At 41.5% G+C, this 27,945-nt stretch overlaps 1 protein-coding gene across 2 annotated transcripts in view; it reads left to right on the top strand.

Annotated features, from left to right (window-relative positions):
• The window catches only part of LOC108712283 (serine/threonine-protein phosphatase 2B catalytic subunit gamma isoform), a 64,636-nt gene extending 42,996 nt beyond the window's left edge, over positions 1–21,640 (top strand). For both annotated transcript variants that reach the window (XM_041588097.1, XM_041588096.1), the window contains exons 4-14: positions 2,365–2,476; positions 3,856–4,001; positions 7,701–7,840; positions 7,994–8,071; positions 9,979–10,073; positions 11,189–11,314; positions 13,958–14,035; positions 16,063–16,144; positions 18,784–18,881; positions 19,612–19,641; positions 21,054–21,640. In XM_041588097.1, coding sequence (XP_041444031.1) covers positions 2,365–2,476; positions 3,856–4,001; positions 7,701–7,840; positions 7,994–8,071; positions 9,979–10,073; positions 11,189–11,314; positions 13,958–14,035; positions 16,063–16,144; positions 18,784–18,881; positions 19,612–19,641; positions 21,054–21,214 — 1,146 coding nt within the window. In that variant the 3' untranslated portion in view covers positions 21,215–21,640. The remainder of the gene's footprint in view (positions 1–2,364; positions 2,477–3,855; positions 4,002–7,700; positions 7,841–7,993; positions 8,072–9,978; positions 10,074–11,188; positions 11,315–13,957; positions 14,036–16,062; positions 16,145–18,783; positions 18,882–19,611; positions 19,642–21,053) is intronic.
• Positions 21,641–27,945: the final 6,305 nt, after the last annotated feature.

The following is a 27,945-nucleotide window of genomic DNA, read 5'->3' as shown; positions in this document are numbered from 1 at the left end:
ACTTACCTGGGAGCAATCGGTTAGCAAGCGGTTCTCCCTCCAGCGCATCTCCCTCCAGAGGCAGCTGAGTGCTGAACTGTCACCCGGTTGACTGATAAGAGCAGCTCTAAAGCTGTGTCCGTGAGCACTTCAAAAGCAGCACCTGCAAGCACGCACTTCTGTCCACAGGATCAGCCACACTTCTGTCCTTTGGTCACATGCTCCCCTTGTAGGCAACAGTGACAGTCTACGCGCGACTGCCTGATTGCGCTTCACGTGCAGCGACAGACTGTACCCCGGCTGCAGTTCATTGAACGTTTTGCTGTAATTGTGTGCGTTCATGCGCCCAGCAGAAGTGTTGAGATTCCCATGGGTGGGCTAATAGCACAGACGGGGGATGGTTACAAGGGGAGCAGGTAATCTGGGGCTGCAGCAAGAAAGGGAGATTTATTGGGGAGACCAAAGGACAGAAATGTGATTGATCCTGTGGACAGAAGTGCGCGCTTGCAGGTGCTGCTTTTGAAGCGCTCACGGACACAGCTTAAGCTCTGCTCTTATCAGTCAGCCTCTGCGCTCAGCTGCCTCTGGAGGGAGAACCACTTGCTAAACGCTTGCTCCCAGGTAAGTTTGCTGATTAACTTGGCAGGGTAAACAGAAACTGCCTGCACCTTCAGCCAATGACAGTCTGAGCGCTTCCTTGCCAGAGCTTGACTTGGGGGGAGATCATCCCTGTCCCGCATGTCTGATGTTGGCTGCCTGTGATCTACCTACAGTGTCGCAGGGCCGCCATCAGGGGGGGGGGACAAGTGTCCCGGGCCCGGGCATGAAGGGGGGCCTGGCAGTGCTGCACTTTTGAAAGAGCCGGGCCCCCCTTCCGAGCGCCGAAGATTTGCGCCCATTTTTAATTCGAACAGCCGAAAATGCGGAATTGTCGAACAGCCGAAGTCCCGAAGCAGCAAAAAGACCTAAAGTCACGAAAACAGCCAAAACGGCGAAAAGACCACAAAGTCACGAAAACAGCTGAAGCCGAAGTCCCGAAGCGGCGAAAAGATCCAAAGTCACGAAAGGAGGCGAAGTTGAAGTCCTGAAGCCAAAAGTTCATTTCTACTGAACACCAATTTGTGGGGTTTTTTATCCCCTGGCCACCAATGTATTGTTTTAATAGTCTGTAGGCCCCTGCCACCAATGTTTTTTTAAAAAATATTTTTTTTGGGGCCACAATTTTTTTAACTTGTAAGGGGGGTCCTGGCGCCAATGTTTTTTTTAAAAAAAATTCTTTGGGGCCACAATTTTTTTTACTTGTAAGGGGGGCCCTGACACCAATGCTTTTTAAAAAAAACTTTTATGGGGGGCCCTGGCGCCAATGTTTTTTTTTTTTAAACTTATAAGGGGGCCCTGACCATCAATAGCTTTTTATAACTTGTGTGTGAGGGAGGGTTACTTTTTTAGCACTGATGTGTGGTCTTTTAACTGTGATGTGGAGTGGGCGGGGTCTGGGGCATGGCTTGGTGCCATGATGGGCGGGACCCCCGAAAATTTTGTTGTACGGGGCCCTGTGATTTCTAATGGAGGCCCTGTGCCCGCGCACCAGTCGATCTCCCATGGCTTGCATACAGCAGCAAGGTCTTCATGTGTCGGGCCCGCAGGGTCTTGATCTGCAGCTTCACCTCGCTTCACAAGCTGTCAGTAGAATATCGGAGCTAGCCAGGGAGGAGAAATAGAGTGCCGCAGAATGGATCGTCGCCTTTTCTTAAGAGGAGCGTAAGTAGAGTTTCAGTAAGTCAGTAAGGCTCTGTAATTTTAAAGTTTAATTTGTATTGGTGTTTATTTTTTGATGTAAACTGACGATTTTTTTTAACATTTTTTTGATGTTACTGGTCTTTTAAATTTAATTTGGATTTTAAATTGCATTGGTTTCTGTGCAAGCAGTGTATAGCAGTTAGGTGGAGCAAAGGATCCCTCTGGTGGGTGAAGCTCTCTCTTGGTACTTATCATTGCCCACGGTACTCAAAGCAATGAGATAATCCCCCAGCCACCAACCTCCCTGTACCTGAACATCTGAAAAGAGAGCAGACTGGGAAGTACAAAGAATCAGAGCTCTGGGTGAAGGGGCAACTGGGATTAAGACAAATGGTACTTATATAATAAAATTTGCAGCGTTTGCAATCACATGATGGTTGCTCTGGGTTGCTAGACCTCATGCAAACATGTCCACTTTTATTATGTTACTTGCATCGCCTTTAATGGAGCTGAGAATGTAATTTGTGCCACACAATGATTGTGTCATCCATTATTCACAACGTTGCACACCCTGGGGAAAATGCCTGGCAGCACTTACTGTCTGTCAGATCCACTTTTCATTTCATAATACTTTATTCTCTACAGTGTGTCTTGTACCTCTGGAGCCTGAAAATTATTCACCCCAAGACCCTGTTCCTATTGCGAGGGAACCACGAGTGCCGGCATTTAACAGAGTATTTCACCTTCAAGCAAGAATGTAAGTATTTCCCTCAATCTTCCTCTTGCTTTAATTTGGATCAGTGTCCGCCAGTCTGTCCAGGGCTCTGTCATCATGGGCTTTTAGCGAAATTTTCTGGTGCTCCCACCTGTGCTTGCCTATTCTATGCTTCCTGTACCTTCCCTTGCATGCATGAGGATTTCTGTACCATGGCTCCCTCCCATGGCCAGACTATGCTGTATGTAGTTATTGTCTAAATTCAGCTGTTCTGAATGCAAAAAAAACCTGTTTAAAGGGATACTGTCACGGAAAAACATGATTTTTTCAAAATGTATCAGTTAATAGTGCTGTTCCAGCAGACTTCTGCACTGAAATCCATTTCTAAAAACAGATTTTTTATATTTTATATATTTTATATATTTAAACATATTGTCGATTTCCCAGCTGCCACCAGTCATGTAACTTGTGCTCTGTTGCTCTTTACTGCTGTACTGCAAGTTAGCCTAAAGGCCCCCATACACAGACTGAGTCGGCAGCTTATTGAACCGTGTGTGGGGCCATCCAACGGGTGTCCCAGATCGATTTCTGGCCGAAAGTTGGCCAGATGCCGATCAGCAGGTTAAAAAATCCCGTCTGCATCCGCATATTTTTGTTGATGCAGCCCCGCGATCGGACCGCCTGCTTGGCCTCCATTCTGATCCGATCATTGGGCCCTAGCGCTCACGGTCATGTGACTTGTGCTCTGCCGCTCTTACTGCTGTACTGCAAGTTAGCCTAAAGGCCCCCATACACAGACTGAGTCGGCAGCTTATTGACTTGTGTGTGTGGCCATCCGACGGGCGTCCCAGATCGATTTCTGGCCGAAAGTTGGCCATATGCTGATCAGCAGGTTAAAAAATCCTGTCTGCATCCGCATATTTTTGTTGATGCAGTCCGCGATCGGACCGCCTGCTTGGCCTCCATTCTGATCCGATCGTTGGGCCCTAGGGCTCACGGTCGGATCAGCCCGATATTTGGCAAATGAGCGGATTTCCCTGTGTATGGCCACCTTAACATAAGAACAGTGGGAAGGTAACCAGATAGCAGCTCCCTAACACAATATAACAGCTGCCTGGTAGATCTAAGAACAGCACTCAATAGTAAAATCCAGGTTCCACTGGGACACATTCAGTTACATTGAAAGCAGTTTGATCCTAAAGTGCTGGCTCTTTCAGAAAGCACATGACCAGGCAAAATGACCTGAGATGGCTGCCTACACACCAATATTACAACTAAAAAAAATACACTTGCTGGTTCAGGATTAACATTTTATATTGTTGAGTAAATTATTTGCAGTGTAATTTAGAAATGAAAACTACACCATAAAATTTGTGACAGAATCCCTTTAAGTGCAATTTTATTCCTTTCATTTTTCTTAGGTAAGATAAAGTATTCGGAGCATGTGTACGACTCCTGCATGGATGCCTTCGACTGCCTTCCGCTGGCAGCCCTGCTCAATCAGCAGTTCCTCTGTGTGCATGGGGGGCTGTCCCCAGAAATCACCTGCTTAGATGACATTAGGAAGGTGAGCCACTCACATCCTCTACACCTGCTATGTCACAAACTAGCTTCCAAGCCCACTGAAGCTATTAATTGGAAGAAGGGAAGGAGACACGGCTTTTCATAAACGGCATCCGAAGCCTGAAACGTGTATGTTAATCTGATCTCCTTCATCTGAGTCGAGTGCAGAGGACTGCAGTAGTCTGTGATGTTGTATAAATTAAACAAGGGTTTACTTCAATATTACTTATCATATTAATTTTGAATTTTCATCCTGTTCGTTATAACTGGCCAGAAAACATGCCTTGTTCAGTGCGTGTGCCACCAACATTATATTGTTTACCCCTGCCTGCTGCGTTCCTGTTGTTATATAACGGGTAGGCACATTTATCAAAGGTCGAATTTGTGAGTTTTTAAAAACTCCCATAAATTAGAAATTCGACAAATTTAAATTTATTAATGTAATCAAATTTTTTAAACTCGGATGAATGGAATCGACCCGAAAACTCGAATCAAATTTCTACAAAAAAAGACGAATGTCGGGAAGGCTACTAACAACTCCAAATTGATCCCTGGAAGTCTCCCATTGACTTATACATGAATTCGGCAGGTTTTAGTTGGAGAATACTCAAATTCAAATTCTTAAAGGGCCAGAGTTTGATAAATCTCAAAAATCAATTAGAATATTTTCACAAAAATTTGAATTGAGTATGGATAATCCCCTAGTCGAATTTGACAGTTTGACCATAAAAAAAATGAGAGAATTTGAATTTTCAATTTGACCCTTAATAAATATGTACATCATATGTATATCCTGAGACAATTTGCTATTAGTTTTCATTTTTTATTATTTATGGTTTTTGAGTTATTTAGCTTTTTATTCAGCAGCTCTCCAGTTTGCAAATTCAGCAATCTGGTTGCTAGGGTCAAAATTACTCTAGCAACCATGCATTGATTTGAATTAGAAATTGGAATATGAATCGGAGAGACTTGACCTGAATGGAAGGATGAGTCATAACAAGTAGCAACAACAATAAATTTGTTGCTTTACAGATCATTTTTTTTTTTTAAATAGGGTCAGTGACTCCCATTTGAAAGCTGGAAAGAGTTGGAATAAAAAGGCAAATAATTTAAAAACTATAAAAAAAATACATAATGAAGACCAATTGAAAAGTTGCTTAGAATTGGCCGTTCTATGGAATACTAAACGTTAACTTAAAGGTGAACCACCTCTTTAATTGTTGTGTTTGGTTTATGCTACAATTTGTGGCATTTACAGAGTTGGGGACCAAGGCCTTTTCTTTCAGTCCCTTTAAAACTATACTGCTGGTCCCTTTACAATTCCAACCACTCCGTGAGGCTTATTTGTTAGGTAAATGAGTGAGAAAGAAGAATAAGGACCGCACTAGCTCACCGTTTTCCCACGATTCAGGTGCTCAGTCTCACAGTGTCCCCACTGTGGAAGCAGCAAAGATACGAAGAAGCAGACGGCAGACGGCACTTCTGAAATGGGGTTTATTGGAGTAACTGCTGATGACACCTTACGCGTTTCGGGAGTTATCCCTTAACCTATGATTAAGGGATAACTCCCGAAACGCGTAAGGTGTCATCAGCAGTTACTCCAATAAACCCCATTTCAGAAGTGCCGTCTGCCGTCTGCTTCTTCGTATCTTTGCTTATTTGTTAGGTAGCCGCAATGGCAGACACCCCCCCGCAACACACGCACATGAGCCAGTGGCATTACTAAGTAACTGGGGCCCCACAGCAAAAGTAATATTAAGGTCCTCAATAAACTTTGTGAAGAAGACATAAACTTCTAATGAAACTGCTCTTTAGTCATTGCCCTATTGTGCTCTTGTACCTTCCAGGCTCACCAGCAGCCACAAGATCTGCTTCCTCTATAGCTGCTGGGAGTTTGCGTTTACTCTGTACCAAAGCAATAATGATGTCATGCAGCTGCTGTACTGACATCACTTCAGATTTTGCTTGCATGTGGCCCATCCATCTAGATCAGGGCTTTCCAAATGGCGACCAAGAGCCTGGACACATTCCTCAGTTGTACCCAAGAGCTCACCGATTTCTTTGTATAGCATCATCTTTTTATTAAAGAAAAACTATACCTCCAGAACAATGTAGGTCTCTATAAGAAGATATTGCCTTAAACAGCTCATATGTAAAACCCTGCTTCATGTAAATAAACCATTTCATAACAATATACTTTTTTAGTAGTATGTGCCATTGGGTAATCATAAATAGAAAATTGACAATTTATAAAACAAGTGCCGTCCCCTAGGATCATAGGATTCACGGTGCACGCAAACAAACCATACATGTTAGGTCACATGAGCCAATTAACAGACAGAGTTGTGTCTTTTGCTTCCACACTTCTTCCTGTTACAGTTAGAGCTGCAGTATTTCTGTTCAGGTGATCTGTGAGGCAGCACACAGACCATCACGAAATGGTGATTCAAGGCAAGAGATGTAAAAGGACAATATTTACTTAAATATTTTTTGGTAAGATGATTATTATTATTAACAACATGTATTTACAGAGCGCCAACATATTTCGCAGCACTGTAAAGTAAATGTGTTTATACAACTAAATCATATGAATTACATATATAGAAAATATGAAGTTACATACATCATAACCAATACAGGTACAAAAGGTTGAGGAAGGCCCTGTGCAAAAGGGCTTACAATCTAAAGGGAAGGGAATAATGTGGTACTGTATGTAGTATTGCATTTGATAGTTAAGCAGAGTGAGGGTAGGCTTCTCTAAATAAGTGCGTTTTAAGAGATCTTTTGAAAGCAGAAAGTTTGGGAGAAAGTCGGACAGACCATGGGAGAGAATTCCAGAGGAGGGGTGCAGCCCTTACAAAGTCTTGAATGCGAGCATGTGAGGAGGTAATGAGAGAAGAGTTGAGTAGCAGGTCAGTAGAGGAGCGTAGTAAGCGGTTGGGTGAGTATCTAGAGATGAGTTTAGATTCTTTAATATGACACTTAATATCATATAAACTATCTGTTGCTTAAATATTCATTTTGGGGGTAAAGTTTTCCTTTAACATCAGGCCCCTGGACCTGTGATATTGTGATTAATCAGATAGCTACACAGTTGAACGGCATTGCTTTAGATTGTTCCAGGTAGTTCTCCATTACTCACGTTGTATAGAAATGATTCCTAAAATGAAATAATCCAACACAGGCACTTCCGCATGCCTGGCATCTTTGCTTTAGGGGCATCCCTTCTCCCACACATTTCTATTGAGAGGCAATAATAATAATATTAATAACAACCTGTAGCAACATATCATGTCATATTCTGACCTTTCTGACCCATCAGTTCCCTTACTTATTGCTCCCCATCACCCATATTTCCCGGCCAAGATGTTCCTATAATCTCTTAACCTCTGTCAAAACCGTATACTGTATATGCCACGTTCCCCAGATATACCTTTTTCCTTAGTATTCTTTGCTCAAATTGAATGCTGGTGGCCAGGTCTCCATGGTGATTAAGAAATATGTGCCAATGACAACATGCTGCCTGATTGGAACACTACTAAATACTGTTTTTCTGTTATTTGAATTTGATGAGACATTTATAAGCCTGTGCATGCTGCAGGCACTTTGCTACCCTGTAGTATATATATAGAGAGTTTTCCTCTCTAGTTTTTTTGTTGTACCTTTCTACTCAGCACTGTCCCATTCTCTTTTGCCTCCTCAGTTAGACAGATTCAAGGAACCCCCTGCCTTTGGCCCCATGTGTGACTTGCTCTGGTCTGATCCAGCAGAAGATTATGGCAGTGAGAAGACAATGGAACACTTCACCCACAACACTGTGCGTGGGTGCTCCTATTTCTACAGGTAAGGTTTTATTTCAGGCTCTGCTACCCATACGCCTTAACCTCAGACTGGCCATCTCATGACAAATGTTTGATTTTGGGACCTTTTACCCAGACACAAAAAGCTGTAAAAATTAAACATAGCTCACATTGTATTGATACACTTGTATTTCAGTTACCCTGCCGTCTGTGAGTTTCTGCAGAGCAACAACCTCCTGTCGGTGATCCGGGCACACGAAGCACAGGATGCTGGGTAATTTGCCTACTGCTTATGGCTACACAGAAATTGAGATTCCTTACTCACCTATTGCTCCTCCCTCTCGTGTTTCATCTTTCTTGCCCTTTACTCCGTTGAAAGGCTAAAGGGCCAAAGCTAAAGGTGCTGGTTTATGTGTATGACGTAGGATGCCTTTTGGGGACCTTGAACTACAGGACTCCTGTAAAACTGTTAAAAGCTTCAGTAACACAATGAAAACAGTTACAATAATTTAAAACACTGACATATAGTCCAGTTATTTTGTATCCTGTTGCTTCTTGTTTATATAGGGCACAAATATATGTTCATCTATACAGTATGTATTGCAGACTGAATTGCAGAGTGACCATGATAAGAACTACAGTGGTGTGAAAAACTATTTGCCCCCTTCCTGATTTCTTATTCTTTTGCATGTTTGTCACACAAAATGTTTCTGATCATCAAACACATTTAACTATTAGTCAAAGATAACACAAGTAAACACAAAATGCAGTTTTTAAATGAGGGTTTTTATTATTTAGGGAGAAAAGAAATCCAAACCTGTGTGAAAAAGTAATTGCCCCCTGAACCTAATAACTGGTTGGGCCACCCTTAGCAGCAATAACTGCAATCAAGCGTTTGCGATAACTTGCAACGAGTCTTTTACAGCGCTCTGGAGGAATTTTGGCCCACTCATCTTTGCAGAATTGTTGTAATTCAGCTTTATTTGAGGGTTTTCTAGCATGAACCGCCTTTTTAAGGTCATGCCACAACATCTCAATAGGATTCAGGTCAGGACTTTGACTAGGCCACTCCAAAGTCTTCATTTTGTTTTTCTTCAGCCATTCAGAGGTGGATTTGCTGGTGTGTTTTGGGTCATTGTCCTGCTGCAGCACCCAAGATCGCTTCAGCTTGAGTTGACGAACAGATGGCCGGACATTCTCCTTCAGGATTTTTTGGTAGACCGTAGAATTCATGGTTCCATCTATCACAGCAAGTCTTCCAGGTCCTGAAGCAGCAAAACAACCCCATACCATCACACTACCACCACCATATTTTACTGTTGGTATGATGTTCTTTTTCTGAAATGCTGTGTTACTTTTACGCCAGATGTAACGGGAGGCGCACCTTCCAAAAAGTTCAACTTTTGTCTCGTCGGTCCACAAGGTATTTTCCCAAAAGTCTTGGCAATCATTGAGATGTTTTTTAGCAAAATTGAGACGAGCCTTAATGTTCTTTTTGCTTAAAAGTGGTTTGCGCCTTGGAAATGTGCCATGCAGGCCGTTTTTGCCCAGTCTCTTTCTTATGGTGGAGTCGTGAACACTGACCTTAATTGAGGCAAGTGAGGCCTGCAGTTCTTTAGATGTTGTCCTGGGGTCTTTTGTGGCCTCTCGGATGAGTTGTCTCTGCGCTCTTGGGGTAATTTTGGTTGGCCGGCCACTCCTGGGAAGGTTCACCACTGTTCCATGTTTTTGCCATTTGTGGATAATGGCTCTCACTGTGGTTCGCTGGAGTCCCAAAGCTTTAGAAATGGCTTTATAACCTTTGAAATTGAACTGAGGTGTGATAAACCACAGTTAAGTTATTTTTTAACAAGGGGGGCAATCACTTTTTCACACAGGCCCATGTAGATTTGGAGTTTTTTTCTCCCTTAATAACGTAAACCTTCATTTAAAAACTGCATTTTGTGTTCAATTATGTTATCTTTGACTAATAGTTAACGGTTTTTGATGAGCAGAAACATTTAAGTGTGACAAACATGCAAAAGAATAAGAAATCAGGAAGGGGGCAAATAGTTTTTCACACCACTGTATATATTGCCTTATCCAAGTAGACATCATTCATGACCTGGGGGCTTTCTCCACCCAGCTGTGTTTATCATGACTGATAACAGATAAGGATATTTGTTGTCTTTCCATCCGCAGCTATCGCATGTACCGTAAGAGCCAGACCACTGGCTTTCCTTCTCTCATCACCATCTTTTCTGCACCCAATTACCTGGACGTCTACAACAACAAAGGTGAGTGTGGAAAACTGACAGTATAGTGTGTGGGCTATTGTCAGAGCAGTGTGTAAAGAAGAGACAGTTGGCACAGACTCTCAGCTCACATGGCAAAGTGCCAGGAGGTTGCCAACAGACTGCATGATTCCCATATAGTGCTTAAAGGAGCTAAAGCTTAACTAAAGAACCAGCTAGAAATGTTGTACATTATGTTTTGGGCTTCTTTACCAGCCCAAGGCAACCACAGTCCTTTATCAGTAAAGATCTCTGTCTCCAAAGATGCCCCAGTAGCTCCCCATGTTCTTTTCTGCTGATTCACTGCACATGCTCTGTGCTGCTGTCACTTACTGAGCTTAGGGACCCACTCACACTGTATAGTACACATAGAATATAAATGACACAATATAAAGTTGATTAGTAATTAATACAGATAATTACTACATGGCAGCACAGAAACCAGTGCAACTAGCAGCAGAATTTAAAAATCACCCCTGTAGCATCAGCTTATATTACAGGCCAACCTCATTTTCTGCTTGATAATTTGTGATGACCCCTAAACTTAGCTTTTCAACAGCTGCTCAGAGCCCACTGAGCATGTGAGTGTCACAGACACTTTCCAAGATGTGACAAGTGTGACTGTGACAAGTCTGAAGTCCTATTGAGAAGCTGTAACTTTAGGCTGGTGCAATAAGTTCAGTATATAAAATATGGCATTTTTAGCCTCACATTCATTTTTAGGGTTTAGTTTTCCTTTAAGGGACACTGTCTGCAGTCTATGATTGGGTTGCTATAGTCACACAGACCAGTTACATCTATGGTGTCTGCTGATTGCTTCTCTACAGTTTATTATAAGGATTCACACCGCAGTATGTGAGATGGGAGTTTGTACTGACGCAGGCTGCATGTATAAAGGCTGTCATGTATAGAGATTGTGAGGTGAGAATGCTCTCAGTAACAGCAGTGCATGCAACTAATAGTAAAAAATGACAATCACCTACTCGCACACTAAAATCATTTTCTGCATTGTCACCTGTCACCCAAAATAACAGTGCCTATGATTCTGCCTGATTCTTGTGAGCACAGTCTTTGAATAAACACAATGTCTTCTCTTTTACACTCTTTCTGTTGTGCAGCCGCAGTGTTGAAGTATGAGAACAACGTGATGAACATCCGACAGTTTAATTGCTCTGCTCACCCCTACTGGCTGCCAAACTTTATGGATGTCTTTACCTGGTCCTTGCCCTTTGTAGGGGAGAAAGGTAAGCTAAAATACATACTTATAATCCCAGTGATCCCATGCCATGAGCAAGCAACTTCCTTAAAATATGAGGGGATTATTTGAGGGGCTATTTGCTGATTGCTACTTGGCATAAAATGCAGTGCTGACATCAGTGTAGTGCTCATCCTTGCCTAGGGCTGTCATTAGAAACTTTGGGGTGCTGCACAAGTTATTTAAAGGGGAACTATTGCGTAAAGGAAAATTGAATATAAGCTTCGTCATACTGAAATAAGACACTTTATAAATATAATCAGTTACATTTTCTGTACTGCATCTGAAATAATCAAGTTTATCTTCACTATGCCTCTCTCAGCATCTGTTTCTCTTCATTCTGTCTTCATGCAGTAGTTGGGTGTCATTGACAGTTAGATCCAATATATCTTATAGGGGGGCTCCTTTTGCCTAGAAGATGCATTAGAGCTCACTCTACAAAAATCACCAGACATCATGTCTCTACATGCAGAATTTGTGCAAAAGGTAGTTATTTTGTTAGATTTTGTTTGTACTGGAATCCGTTATTTGAGTGAGCTCTAATACATCTGCTAGGAAAGTAGCCCCCTCCCCCCTAAAAGATATATTGGATTTAACTGTCAATGAATATCTGACACTCAACTGCTGCATGAAGACAGAATGAAGAGAAACAGATGCCGAGAAAGGGATAGTGAAAATAAACTTGATTATTTCAGAAACAATGCAGAATATTTAATTGATTATATTTAGAAAGTTTTTTGTGTGATGAAGCTTATATTAAATTTTCATTTTTGTGATAGTTCCCCTTTAAATATGGCCCCCACGAACAGAAGTGTGCTTTACCAAAATGTTTTTCCACGCCACTTGCATGCGCTATGCATATGATGAACTAGCAGATAGGTAGGTTTTGCTGGGACAAAAGGTTGAACTTTGATGTACACAGTAGATAACAGATTCTGAAGAATCCCATTGTATATTACAGAGCTTATCTGTTATCTTCTTTGTATCCTGTGCCTTTTCTCCAACTCGAATGGCTGCCACCCAGGGTTACACATCGGCTTGTTTATATAAAATATAATCTGAAGCAAACACAACAGTTTTATCAGTGCAACACTACATTATATTTTCATTGCTTTGACACTTTAATTTTTTGGTGTTACTGTTCCTTTAAACAGCATAGTGTGCAGACAGGAAGCTATTTGGTATAGTGGTTTATGACATAGCAGGGAGCAGAAGAGGTTGTTGCCGGGCAACCTGCAGGGTGGAGCCAATATACAGTATCCTGAGGTTGCTGTGTGCATATTATTTATAATATAAAAGGAGCTGGGAATAAGGGAGGAGGTGGGATCTGGATAAGGAGCAGGAAAGATGTAGAGACGGCCCTAAGATCGGGAAAGAAGTTGGCAGGAGACACAGTGGATGCAATAAATCAGGGAATGGGACTGAGAGGGCACAGATAAGGAGGAGATGGAGAGGTCATTTTTCTGGGTGAAAGCCCTATCTGTTAGTGCAAACACTGTTTAGGGTGTGAATACATATTGCTAATACAAAGTCAAGTTCTCAGGGTGGCTCTCATTTCATGTCACACTCCACAGTATTCCACTACATACGGTATATATAGGGGTGGGTGGTTCACCTTTCAGTTAACTTTTAGTATGCTATAGAATGGCTTATTCTAAGCAACTTTTCAATTTGGTCTTTTTATTTTTTATAGTTTTTTAATTATCTGTCTTTTTCTTCTGCCTCTTTCCAGCTTTCAAATGGGGGGTCACTGACCCCATCTAAAAAAAACAAATGCTCTGTAAGGCTACAGATGTATTGTTATTGCTACTTTTTATTACTTATCTTTCTATTCAGGCCTCTCCTTTTCATGTTCCAGTCTCTTATTCAAATCAATGTATAGATGCTATGGTATTTTGGACCCTAGCAACCAGATAGCTGAAATAGCAAACTGGAGAGCTGCTGAATAAAAAGCTAAATAACAAAAAATGAAAACCAATCGCAAATTGTCTCAGAATAGCACTCTTTAAATCATACTAAAATTTAACTTAAAGCTGAACAACCCCTTTAAGTATTCACCACTCAGCACAATGCTAAGCATGACCTGACATTGGACGTGATCTCTTAGCATGGAAATATGCACCGTCATCCTGCACTTGGCAAGGGCTGCGAGCCAGTCGGGCGTTCTTCTGTGAGCAGAGTCTGTTCCTTTCATCTAAACGCAGTGACGCCGCTAGCAATTGAGTTGATGTGACTCATAACAGAGACATCTGCAAGGAGTTAGTGTGAGCCCAAACCATTTGCAGCTCTGGAACTTGAGAGCGGTACCCACACAAGTCTTTAAGAGTTGGCAGACGATTGTGCGTGCCAGTTAGCTCTTTTCCACCTCATATTAATTTATTCCTAACCACACAGAGCTGCTTTTTGATACACCTTTTTGTTTGTTCAAGTGCCACTGAGTCAGTGTAACACTATAGGAGTGGTACATAAAAAAGAAAGCCGAATGCACAGGGGCAGTGCATTAATACCACATTCCACAGTCCTCACACTATAGAGTTTCTCTTTTGGGGGGAATACCGTGAAGATCAGTTCCGGGTGGTGGAGAAATACTGTACAAAGCATTAATAATGCCTTCTCTCTATCCTGTCTCCAGTTACAGAGATGCTTGTGAACATCCTCAGCATATGCTCAGATGACGAGTTGATCACTGATGGGGAAGACCCACTGGAAAGTAAGAAAGAGTATATTTCTGTTCCTCGTGTGCCCCCTCCATCACCCTTTTCCCTCCCATTCTCCCTTGCATTAAGTTATATTTTCTATCATTTTCTCAGGCACCCTTTTATTTCAGCTGCTCATTCATTAACCCTATGTAAAGCCCTGTTAATTAGGACTAGGAAGTGACATAAGAGGATACAAACAAATGGGTTTAGGAGGGAGTTCAGGAATGATACAGTACATATCTACAGGCGTTACCTGCTACCTCGGTCAAAAAAATGCAGACTAAGTGCAGACTATCACAGAATATCATACTAAATAAGTTGAACTACCCATAGAGTTCTTCACCTACATATAAAAGTGAAATAGGTGTTTCAGTAGGTATTCCTATTATATAAGGATTCACCGAAACCGTTATTTTGGATTTGGCCAAACCCCAGAATCTTTAGTGAAAGATTCAGCTGAATACCAAACCGAATCCTAATTTGTTTTGTGACAAAAAGCCTTGCGATTTCCCTCCCCACCCCTAATTTGCATATGCAAATTAGGATTGAGATTCGGTTCAGCCGGGCAGAAGGATTCGGCCGAATCTGAATCCTGCTGAAAAAGGCCAAATCCCAAACCAAATCCTGGATTCCGTGCATCCCCACTATAATAAGCCAAACATACCATGAGCAGCCTGACATCTGGCTACAGTGATCTAACAGCTGAATAGAAAATGTGCTTTAGATTTAGTGTTCTGTGCCTAAGCATTTGACTTGGAGATACATTATTCTCCCTAATATTTGACTGATGGTATAACAGAACCTGTGACATCATGATGGGGCGAGTAGTCCTGAGAACAGCAGGTTAGACCCCCCTGCCTTGTGCTATCAATGAATATAAATCTAAGCTGGGTATATATAATTGCTTACTATGTATGAATGATGCTTCAACTCTAAACATTGCATTCACACGTATTATAATACAGCCAATGGGAAGAATGTGAGCTAATGTCATGTTTTAGAAAAGTCCACATATGGGCAGGTACATTTATTTGTGATTTAGATAACCTTAATATGTGTTTCGGAATATGTGTAAAGCTGGCTATACATGGGCAGGGCAGGTATTGCTGTAATACGCCCCAGCCAAAAATCAGCCCAGTTCTTGAGTGTCCAAATTAAAAGGAGTGGTTCATCTGCAAGTTAACTTTTAGTATGTTATAGAATGGTTAATTCTAAGCAATATTTAAACTGGTCTTTATTATTTATTTTTTTATACTTTTTTAATTATTTGTCTTCTTCTTCTGACTCTTTCCAGCTTTCAAATGCAAATGCTCTGTAAGGCTACTTTTAATTACTCCTCTTTCTATTCAGTCCCTCTCCTCTTTATATCCCAGTCTTTTATTCAAATGAATGCATGGATAATTTGGACCCTAGCAACCAGATTGTTGAAATTGCAGACTGGAGAGCTGCTGAATAAAAAGCTAAATAACTCAAAAAACACAAATAATAAAAAAAAAAACCAACTGAAAATTGTCTCAGAATATCACAGAATACATTTTACTAAACATTAACTCCAATATAAACAACCCCTGTGTTATAAGGATAAGGCCGTATGTAAGTTATTGACACACATGCATACATAAGTCCTCCATTATATTTTGGCACTCTATAAGTAAATTACAGGTATGGGAACTGTCCATATCTGTCCAAAATGCTTGGGTTCTTGAGGTTTCCGGATAATGGATCTTTCCTTAATTTGGATCTCCATACCTTAAGTCTACTATGAAATCATGTAAACATTAACTAAATCAAATAGGCAGGTTTTGCTTTCAATAAGGTTTAATTATATCTTAGTTGGGATCAAGTACAAGGTACTGTTTTAGTATTACAGAGAAAAATGAAAATGATTTTTAAATATTTGGATTATTTCATTATAATGGAGTGTATGGGAGCTTTGTGGATAACGGGTTTCTGAATAACAGATCCTTACCTTTATTAGAGTAACGTTCTCCTTTTTTTTTTATTTGCTTAACATAAATTTACCTTCTTTTGTCTCTAGGTGGCGCTTCAGTGCGGAAAGAGATAATTCGGAATAAGATCAGAGCCATTGGAAAGATGGCCCGGGTCTTCTCTGTGCTCAGGTTTGGCATTGTTTTCATCTGTCTTTTGCCTAGAATTTTTTTTCTCTTACTTTTAATCATATAGCCTTTCCTTCCCTGACCCCTTCCTAACCTCTTTCTTTACAGCTTCTTAATTTTTTCCCATACTTCATAGATTGTCAGCTCTTTAGGGACAAGTTTGTTGAAAAAAGGAAGAACCAACTCTTCTCAATTAAAATTATCCCCTTGCTCCTCAGACACCCAAGGAGTTGTGAACACACTTAAAAAAAAAAGGAAGAAAAAAAAGAAACCTTGTTTGTGGCTGTATAAATTTTTCTGTAGGTTTTTCCCGTTTCTTAAATCCACTTGTACTTAGGAATTTTTATTATTTTCGTTAACCAATTCTCAATACTTCAACTTGATATCTTCTTTAAACAAATCAATTAAGAAAATTCTTTTAAGACATTAAAGGTGGCCATAGACACACAGATCCTATCGTACGGATCGAGGATTCATACGATTTTCGGATCGTGTGTGGGGAGTGCCGACAGCTTTCGTCCGGCGGAGATCAGTCATTGGTCGATCGGTCAGGTTTGATTTTGACCCGACCGATCCCGCCGGAGCCCATGGCACATCGTAATCGGATCGTTCGGCCATATAGCCGAACAATCAGATCACCCCTGATATAGCCATGCTCGTTAATGGCATATCGGGGAAAGATCCGCTCATTTGGCGATGTCGCCAAACGAGCAGATCTTTGCGTCTATGGCCACCTTAATTCATTCAGTGATGGCACAGATGGGAAATTCTAGCACGTGGCACTTTATATTTAATTTATGAGTGGATTTGATTGGGGTGGTGCAGAAATCATTTGAGATCACAATCAGTTATAGTAAAAGAAGCTAAATAATAATTGGAGGTGAAAGTTCATTGGGTTGCTTAAAGGGGACCCGTCACCCAAAAAAATTATTCAAAATCCTACTTTATCACATTAGTCAAGCAAAATGAACTTTAATTAAACTATATACCGTATATACTCGTGTATAAGTCGACCCGTGTATAAGCCGAGGTACCTAATTTTACCTACAAAAACTGGGAAAACGTATTGACTCGCGTATAAGCCTAGGGTGAGAAATGCAGCAGCTTGCAAAAGCAGGTCCATCACCATCTGCATTGCTGCTTTTCCACCTTAAAGGAGAACGAAAGGTTAATAAACATGCCGTCTTTAATGAAAGGCTTTCTAGGTTATAACTTACTGCACCCAGTGTCACCATAAGTGGGGCGTACACATTGGTGTGTAAAAGAGTTACTATTTACAACTTTATTTAGCCTGACCCTAACATTTCCCCTGAGACCTACTACTTTCTAGACAACGTTACTTTTGTCAGGGGCATGGTGGGAGTTGTAGTCCAAGTAGAATACCCCCCTACTAAGCACTCAGCAGAGCCCGAAAGGAAGTTTACTAAAATTGGGTTCGTTGAGGGATCATCCAAGCGGCCTACCTTACAGTGAGTTACTACAATTGGATTTGGGTTGGGATCTGATCCGATGATCATGCAAAATGCAGCAGAAAAATCTTCTACCTCTGCGGGCAGCCTAACAGCAACTGAGATGCAAAGTATGGAGACTCTGGGATGACTCACCAGACGCGCGCTCTCCCCTCCCAGTCAGAGAATCTCAATGGCATGCGGCGCATCGGACGCCGTGACGTAAGAGCGCCGTGACGGAAACAAACGAAGTCAAGTCACGAAGTCCTCCTGCTCCCTCCGCCGCTCTGGAAACTGCCGAGAATACCCGGAAGTCAAGGAAGATCCGATCAGCGCCGAGCCGCGGGACAACTGCACCTAGTATCGCATCAAATAGGTAATATTTTTTAAATGACCCGCGTATAAGCCGAGGCAGCGTTTTTCAGCTTATTTTGGGTGCTGAAAAACTCGGCTTATACGCAAGTATATACGGTAAATTATTTGAATCTTGTTTCCTTCAGTCTGGGAATTCATAATTATAGCAAGCAGAGAGGCGCCATTTTGTGGACACTGTTTTTAAGGCAAGTCTTGCATCATCTCAGAATCTTGTTTGTGCACCAGAATGGGGGACCTGATGTCCATCCCCATGCCCTGGCTACACAATTAAATGGTAAAGAGAATGGGGGAATGTGTGGAGAGCAGTGATATCTAGGAAGTGCTGTATGGAGGAGGGGCAGACAATATTTGATTGACAGCTGAGATTTTTAAATGAGCTTACAGCAGCTAGGTATGCTTTAATAAAAAATAGAAATTGGATTTCATGTTTAATTTGAAAAGGACTTATATTATACAACTTTTTGTGTCTGGGTTACAGGTCCACTTTAATGAAGTGACTATCGTTTAGTAACCGATCTTGAATCTAGAAGATATCAAGTTGAAGTAATGAGAATTGGTTAATGAAAATAAAAAAAAGTACAAGTGGTAAAAATCTATACAGCCACAAACAAGGTTTCTTTTTTCTTTTTTTTTTATATTCTTTATAAACAAGGACCTAATGTGAACTCTGTAGTGAAGGTCTTATCACACACACATAATTTTTCATTCTCTAATTTTTGTGTACTTTTACCTGCTGTGATTATGTCATTTAAAGCACTGTGTATATTTGTTGTACTATATAAATACATATATACAAATATTGTGTTACTTTCTTCACAGGGAGGAAAGTGAGAGCGTCTTGACTCTAAAAGGGCTGACCCCCACAGGAACACTGCCCCAAGGGGTTCTGTCTGGCGGGAGGCAAACCCTAGAGAGTGGTAAGTAACAGCAGCATTTCTTAACTCTTGTCTCTCCAAGCCACTCATCACTTTGGGACCAAATATTAGATAGCACAGAATGTATCATAATGATATATATATATATCATATGTTGTGTCCCTGTGCCCATAGCATAAACCCACTGTTATATGAATCTGTAGAGTAGCAGTAGACAGGTAAGAATGTATAAGCTCTAATCAACTAAACAATATATAAATATATAAAGTAAAATACCAGATGACTGCGATGGCCCAATCAAAATGTTCCACCTGGTATAATCTAATCTCTAAGGCAGGGATCCCCAACCTTTTTCACCCATGAGCAACATTCGGATGTAAAAATAGTTGAGGAGCAACACAAGCATGAAAAATGTTCCTGGATGGAGCCAAATAAGGGTTGTGATTGGCTATTGGTAGCCCCTATGTGGACTGGCAGCCTACAGGAGACTCTGTTTGGCAGTACATCTGGTTTTTATACAACCAAATCTTGCCTCTAAGCCTGGAATTCAAAAATAAGCACCTGCTTTGAGGCCACTGAGAGCAACATCCAAGGGTTTGGGGAGCAACATGTTGCTCACGAGCTACAGGTTGGGGATCACTGCTCTAAGGAATGGCGAGATAAGGGAGACAGTAATAATTGGGAATATGGAAGTAGGGTCCAGAGAGGGTTATTTTGCTGCTGTGAAGACAGTATATGAGTAGAAATCAACATATATTCTCTTTTATTGCAGCAACAGTAGAAGCGGTGGAGGCTCAGGAAGGTAAGAGCATATACGTTACATGTGCATTTACACCAATACACAAGGTTTTTCATTCAGATCTACAGTCTCTAATAGTGATAAGTGTAACACAACTGGACTTGCTGAGCAATATCACAAAGTTTTCACCCTCATCCAAGCAGCCTCAGCAAGCCCAGTTGTTTTGGGGTGATCACTATTATACGTATGTCAATCTTTCTAATGCTCATTAACTTTGAAGCAAGCCCAAATCACCCAGCAATTGTTAGGGCAGTTTAGCAAGTAATATATGCTATAAGAGCCATGTTTTTAAGTTGCTTAAATCACATTACTAAAAGGCCCAAAACAGCCCCCAATAGACCAATATTGTAATTGCCCGACAAGTGCCCATGTCATTGCTTCTCAGGCAACCGTTACACCTGTCAGGCAATTTCAGAATTCACTTATGGGGCCATTTGAGTGGCCCTTTTTTGGGAAATTACATAGCCCTGTGTGATATTGCCCTTGACTGATGTTGCTGTATAGCAGTGGCACAGTACCTCTTGGAGAGCTGGTGTTTTATGTTCCCTTTAATTGCATTCATTCAGTTGCTAGCTAATTGAGATGAAATAGACGCTGCCTAAATGACGCTAATTTGGTCATGTGTAATATAGAACTGGTTCCAGAACACTCCCTCATAGCCATGGCTTCTCCATTGTAGGCTATAATCTTGTTCTAATTGCTTTGGTGTTACTGTAAACTCCCACCCCCACTAGGTTAGGAATGGTGCAGATCTTTCATAGGTCATACACTGTTTACATTGATGCTCCAGTCAATCTGAGGCTGCAGATACCCCAGCCCAGCTTGTGCAGCCTGTAATGAGGGTGAGTTATATGAAACTTGATATAGGGCCAGTATGTGGGAATGGTTTCATGATTTTTGTGTTAAAGGGTTTGGGGCTAGTGACTTAATGCCAGACTGGCAATACACAAGCTGCCATAAGTTGCCAACTTGTCCATTCCAGACTGAGTTTGCAGAGACTGCCTGCTGGACTGTTATACCTGACCAGTATCTGGCAGGGGATCTTCCCACAGACACCAGTTTGACATGTGACCGAGAGTTTGCTGTAGCCCCCATAAGACCATTATTAGCACAAGTCATGGGGCAGATAATTAAGTGAGCTGTCATTACTCACCATTAGCGTAAACTCACTGTTTTGGAACTTGCACTGAAATTGCGTCATTAATTGTCTCTCTCATTCCAACATCAGACTGCTGCATTCTCTTTGCATCCATTTTTTCTGCTTTTGTCTTCACCCTCATTTCCTACTTGCCCTTTCTTTCCTCCTCTGCTTCTGTAAATTACCCTTATGCACCCTTGTTGCACCCATGTCCTTACGTCACCTTATCGCCTTTTCTCTTTCATCCCCCCATGTCTCTTCTCCCCTTCTCTCACAGAAGTCCGAGGCTTCTCTCCCCAGCACAAAATCCGAAGTTTCGAAGAAGCCCGAGGATTAGACCGCATTAACGAACGCATGCCCCCACGTCGTTCCACTTCCCCCTTGGACCCAAACCTCAACTCCACTGACAAGAACATCACCAACAGGAGCTCACAGTGACACAACATCTGCAGCTCACTAACCCCCTCCAACCTCCACAAAAGCTGTGTGTGTGAGGGCAGGACTCTCATTACCAGGCTGCCAGATACAGGCACATACAGGGATAGTTACACTAATAGCTCCATGTGTAATTACAGCTGAGAGATACAGGGATGTGTACACACAGTTTACACAATGCAGATACAAAACACACACACAATCGTTACACAAGCCAGTAGTGACGTGTACATTCATACCATTCCAAACATACTTGTGCGGATCAGTGCAAACACACCTGAGCACACAACACACACCGACTGTGAGCGTGACGCAAACATTGATACTGTTCCAACAGCCTGTCCTGCAGTTTGTATTCTCTTTGTAAATGTCATTTTGCGTTCTATATATATATTTATACATGTGTAATATAAAGACCCTGTTTTTTAACGAAGGGTTTGTCTAGCGACCAGCTGCAATACTGGACTTTAGTAGCGAGAGCCTCCCGTTGCCACAGTGCAGAGCCACCTGGCTGCGCATTTAAACACGCTTCTACCCTGACATATTGGCTGATATGCTTGCAAACAAAGTGCTGCGGTGCATTCCTCTCCTAGACCTTCAGCCTCATCTCTTGGGGCATGATGGGACTTAAATCTAGTAGAAGTAATTCTAAAACAACTGAATCTGCTGAGTAATCATTGAAGACGTTTCACTACTCATCCGAGCAGTTTTTTCAGTTCAACTGACTGGTGTGGGAAGTCCTCGGCATATAAACTCTTCCTCTAATCCAATCACAATGGCCCATTGTAAAGCTGGCCATAGACGCAAAGATCTCATCGTACGAATCGAGGATTCGTACGATTTTCGGACCGTGTGTGGAGAGTCCCGACATTTTTCGTCCGGCGGAGATCGGTCGTTTGGTCGATCGGACAGGTTAGAAAATTTATGTCGGCTGCTGATAATATCTCTGCGTGTATTGCCGATCGTACGATTTTCAGTGCGAGACTGTCACTAGCTTTGTCTATCGTACGATTGCTGTCAGGTGCAGAACATCGGCTGATCTGTTCTTTAACTACTTTATTTGGTCAGAATGGTAAGACTTTGATCTGAATGGTTTGTGGCAGGTCGGGAGATGGGAAAGTCCGATCGTACATTGATTTGTACAATCGGATCTTTGCGTCTATGGCCAGCTTATATATACCATGACCTGAATGAAAATCTTTAGTCATGGGTCTTACAGTTAAGCCAGAATCACATGCTTTCAGCTTCTGAACACGCATCCCAGAATATACATTGCCTCAGCATTTCATGCACCGTGCTCAGTATTTCATGCACCAGAGACACGTGTACAGAATGAAAGGGGAATGTACAGTGCTGGAATTAGGACAAAAAAAGTGAAGCCACCATCTGTGCTTGCACAAACACCAATGCCATATTCCTGCAAAGGGTTCATTTATTAACTGCCAATGGGCAACTAAACTTGAAATATCCAATGAACCCTTCATTTTATAAGAAGTCTTTTGGGGGGAGTGTTAATGCTAATGTAGCTCTACCCATTTGCTCATATCATGGCTTTCATTGTGTAATAAATGTGCAAACATGGTGGTGGTACATTTCAGCAGTGGGGAACAACTACCCGAAACCATCCCTTCCGCTTCTGAGGGACATCTATGGGAACCACTTGAACCCCACTAATACAGATAGTTCTTAGTATTTTTAGGTTGAGAAGAAATAATTCTCGAGGTGGCTGGTGGTTCATGGCAGCTGACTCAGTACAGGTATAGGATCCAATATCCGGAAACCCATTATCCAGAAAGCTCCAAATTATGAAATGGACATTTCTAATGGACTCCATTATAATTAATTAATCCAAATGTTTAAAATTGATTTCCCTTTTCTCTGTAATAATAAAACAGTACCTTGTTCTTGATCCAAACTAAGATATAATTAATCCTTATTGTAAGCAAAACCAGCCTATTAGGTTTATTTAATGTTTACATGATTTTCTAGTAAACGTAAGGTATGAAGATCCAAATTACGGAAAGATCTGTTATCTGAAAAACCCCAGGTTCCGAGCATTCTGGATAACAGGTCCCATACCTTTATTGGCTGCCTCTTAGCCGGCAGAGATAATGCCCCTTGTGATAGCCTTAGAGTGAAGAGCCACAAACATCAAGATCTTGTTACAAAGTGTTTAACTGGACAACAGAGAAGGATAGCTCATCATATGGGTCTCTACATAAGTGCAGTGGACTCATAGGTATGCTGTATTAAATGATGCATGTGTCGCATTAGAATAGTTAGAAGAATCCATTTTGCAATGTTGATCGCTCTAACGCTGCCTTGTACATTGCCCTGCTAGTGCTTAATAGACAAGAGCTCTGCTCAGAGGTAGGTAACTCATGCTCTGCGGAAGGTGGCTCTGCATACAGTGTTTTGCAGCACATTGGAGACTTCTGTTTTTCTGAAGAATGTAAATGGAAGAAGTCATTGTAACTCCTTTCTTAATGGCACCTTTGATTTCTATTCCCATCTATGCCCAGACAAGACCCTTTATTGTAAGGGTGACATTCTTTTGGGCTTTCAGAAACCTTTGTACAAGCAGGGCTTGACATCTGACTGGGCACCCACTGCTGGGTCACCCTCAGGAATCTTACAGCTCACACTGGGGTGCTATCTATGCTGCTTGGTTAAAATAAATCACTCCAGTATGGGGTTACCTCCTCGCAATGGCATCTTTAGGGCACATTTGAACGCCAAAAGCAGGGTGGTTACTCCGGTTCTCTGTATGGAGTAATAGCACAGGTATTAATCTCACTGCCCCACAGTTTTCTATGGCACAGCGTACTCTATCTTTAAAATCCCAGACAAGGTGAGGGGTAGAGATGTGCCCTTGTTCTCATCTACCACCCTGTTCATGGAAATTATTTGCTGAGTTGTCTTATATTACAAATGGTTGAAGAAATATATTTGATGATTCCCATTCCCCCACTAATACTAGGGAGCAAAATTGTTGAGAATAAATAGCAAAATGGTAACCGAGCTGTCAGCTGTGTTTTATTACCATGTATGAAAGGTTGGTGAATGTTGTCCTAATGCTGTGGTGTTGGTGTAAGCGTTGCTGGATAAGTTGGGTGCCCAATATGCAAGTGTTGTGTATCATGCAGTATGGATTCTAGGAGGGTGCTTGACCTGGATACCAGGAGGGTGCTTGGCCTGGTTACTAGGAGGGTGCTTGGCCTGGATTCTATGAAGGTGCTTGGCCTGGATACCAGGAGGTTGCTTGTCCTGGATACTAGGAGGGTGCTTGGCCTGGATTCTAGGAGAGTGTTTGAGCTAGATTCTAGTAGGGTGCTTGGCCTGGATACTAGAAGGGTGCTTGGCCTGGATTCTAGGAAGGTATGTGGCCTGGATACTAGGAGGGTGCTTGGCCTGGATTCTAGGAGAGTGTTTGATCCAGATTCTAGGAGGCTGCTTGGCCTGGATACTAGGAGGGTGCTTGAACTGTATTCTAGGAGAGTGTTTGATCTAGATTCTAGGAGGCTGCTTAATCTGTATAAGGTTATCTCGCATTAAGCAAGTGCTGATGCTGGAGAATGCATAAGAACAAAGCGGCTTTATACTGAAAAAAAAAACATTGGTTTTAAAAGCAGTAGATATTAGGGGTCATGTGTGAAAAGCTTAGTGCAAATGCAGGAAGGCCCCATACACAACACACACTTAGCTCTCCCATCGCTTCTGCACAAAATTAAAGATCCAGGACAAGAAGTAGAATGCAGCAATGACAGGAGTTCGGGAGCACAATGGTACAGGGCTCTCTATCACCTTTTATTTAATCTTCCAACACAGACACGTGGTATACCGACACAGGCACAACCTCTGTACCAATTCTGGTAGCAAAAGAGCTGCACCTCTGGGCACCGAGAGCAAATCTGCATCTGGGCAAAGTGCAAAAAACCCTGGGCCTGTGTTCATATGGTCATACTTTATACCTTGCCCCTTCTTGTAAATGAGCCCTATTGTGTTTCTGTTTTTATGATGGAATTTGCCATGGGCACTCTCTGCCTTAGGGAAACTCCATTCAGAAGTTATTACTTGCTAAAGCCAAGCACTGGAGATTGCAATTTCAGCAATCTGGTTGCTAGTGTCCAAAGTACCCTAGCAACCAAGCATTGATTTGAATAAGAGTATATGAATGTGATCAGGAGAGGCCTGAATAGAAAGATGAGTAATAAAAAGTAGCAATAACAATTAATGTGTAGCCTTATAGAGCATTTTGTGTTTTTTGATGGGGTCAGTGACCCTCATTTGAAAGCTGAAAATAGTCAGAAGAAGGCAAATAAGTAAAAAAACTATAAAAAATAAATAACGAAGACCAATTGGAAAGTTGCTTAGAATTAGCCATATAATATATATAACATACTAAAAGTTAACTTAAAGGTGTGAACCATCCTTTTAAAGGATAAGTAGACCTTTAAAATAAGTACAATTGATGAGGGAGCTATTCTAAGCACTTTTGCAATGTACATTCATTATTTTTTTTTTATATTACAAGATATTAAAGGATACATGTACTGTTAACATGATTGAATTTTGTTACAACAGCTCCACCTGCTGTTGATTTCCCGACCAGTCTGACCACCAAGTAGTCAAGGAAGTTGTCGGGAGAAAGAAAGAGGATGCTCTGATGATAAAACTCTCTCAAATTTTTCCTAAGCAGAAGAACATCAGAGCAGCCTCTTTCTTTCTCCTGACAACTTCCTTGAATACTTGGTGGTCAGACTGGTCAGAAAATGACCAGCAGGTGGTGTTGTTGTAACAAAATTCATTCATGTTATCAGTACATGTATCCTTTAATATCTTGGAATTTAAAAAAAATAACAAGTTGGATTATTTTTAATGGGCACTATCACAAGTGTAACTTGTGTAACTAATAAATTTAACTCCTTGATGGAGAGAACTTGAAGACACTGCACAGTAGTACCAAATGCCCATGTGTAGCAAGGTGTTGCCCTTTATAAGATGAGTTTAGGGGTGTAGAAGTCTCCAGTACACAAGTACAATATGGAATTGGAAAGCATGCAGAGAGGCCAGGCAGGCATGAGTTACATTGTAGATATATGTGCAACGGGATCACTAGAGGCTTGATGGATGTGTCTTTTTCATTCATCAACTACTATGCATGCAGAAATGGAACAATACACTTTATTAGGCTACTTTTCATCATGTTTTTTTGTTGCATTTGTCTCTCTTCCACTGCTGTCCCTGCTAAGCTCTACTGGATGCACCAACCCATGCAGGGAAGTCATCTATATAACCAATATCTTGTGCGCTACTTACTAGTAGAGTGTTTATAATCTTTATTCTTTGAAATATGTGCACATTTATGAGAAAAGCTGCTTGTGAAGCACTTGGACAATGTAAATACATTAACTGATGAATGAGCTGCTGCCTCTTCAAGAGGGAGGCCTATATTTAGGCTGCCAGTCTCTGTTGCTTAATACACATACTTATATACTGTAGGTACTTGATGCATACTTAATGCCTTGCCTAAACAGCCTTGCTACAGGCGTTTCTGACATCAGCATCTTATGCAACTACTTTATGGATGAAGCAATGGATTTGTTATGTCAACGTGGCACAGGTATGCCGTGATTAACTAAGCGTGGCTTTTTATCTCATTAACATTGGCAAGAGAGGGACCGGCGCTGGAAATGTAATTTCCTAGTTAATATGAAAACGTGACATCGGGATTAGTTGGGAGGCAGGTCAGTAGCCAGAGGCAAAGTCCTTGATCCAGGCATGAGGATACTACTAATCACCTTGCCCATCCGATATATGAGAAATTGTGTAGCTGCCAAATCCATGTTCCTTTCTACAAGAACCTAAACTGGAGTTGTCCTGTAGTAGAACAGTGGCCACTTTATGTGGGACCTGCCTTTTCATCAGAACCTGTACCTTCAGATCGATAAAGTATATGTTCTTGCCCACTTGGCATATATGACATTAACTGTGGAGCCTACCTGAACCCCCACTAGTCCTTGCACTTTTCTGTATATCAAGTGGTTTCAAAGCAGCCCACATCATATGTATTCATTTATATTTCTGTATTACCCCCTACATGCTAATAGATTTCCACTGGGAGGGAAGAGGACACAAACTATCTGCCACAGTGATAAATGGCATTTTGCCATTTGCAATTCTGATGGAATAGTCTGGGTTTGGTAGATGCCAGGAGTACGATATGTGTCTGGTAAAGTAGGGATAATGGTTTCAGGTTGTTTTTCATCCACTAGAGCCCCTATTTCAATTTAAAGCAAACCTTAAGACTACATCATATAATGACAATTCCATGCTTCCTGCTTTGTGGCAAGAGTTTGGGTAAGACTTTCCAGTTTCACCAGTATAATGCCATTTTTCACATGTAAGGTCCATACAGATGTTTTATAGGAGTGGAAGAACTTAAATGGCCTGCACAAAGCTCCACCCTCAACCCAAATGAGGTGTATCGAATCCCTTACTGAAAGCCCAACCTGATCTATATCAGCACCCAACCGCATTACTGGCAGAATGAAAGCAAATCCCACCAACGTTTCAGCTTTTAATGAAAACCCTCCAAGAACATCAACTCATTTAGGAATGAGATGTTGCACAGGTCGGTGCCTTTGCTAATACAGAACACATTAAAGGAAAACTATACCCCCGAACAATGTAGGTCTCTATAAAAAGATATTGCATAAAACAGCTCATATGTA

This window comes from Xenopus laevis, chromosome 3S (assembly GCF_017654675.1).
Source record: "Xenopus laevis strain J_2021 chromosome 3S, Xenopus_laevis_v10.1, whole genome shotgun sequence".
Classification (NCBI taxonomy): Eukaryota; Metazoa; Chordata; class Amphibia; order Anura; family Pipidae; genus Xenopus; species Xenopus laevis.
The sequence above is the reverse complement of the archived record's forward strand: the minus strand, read 5'-3'. Positions and strand labels throughout refer to the sequence as shown.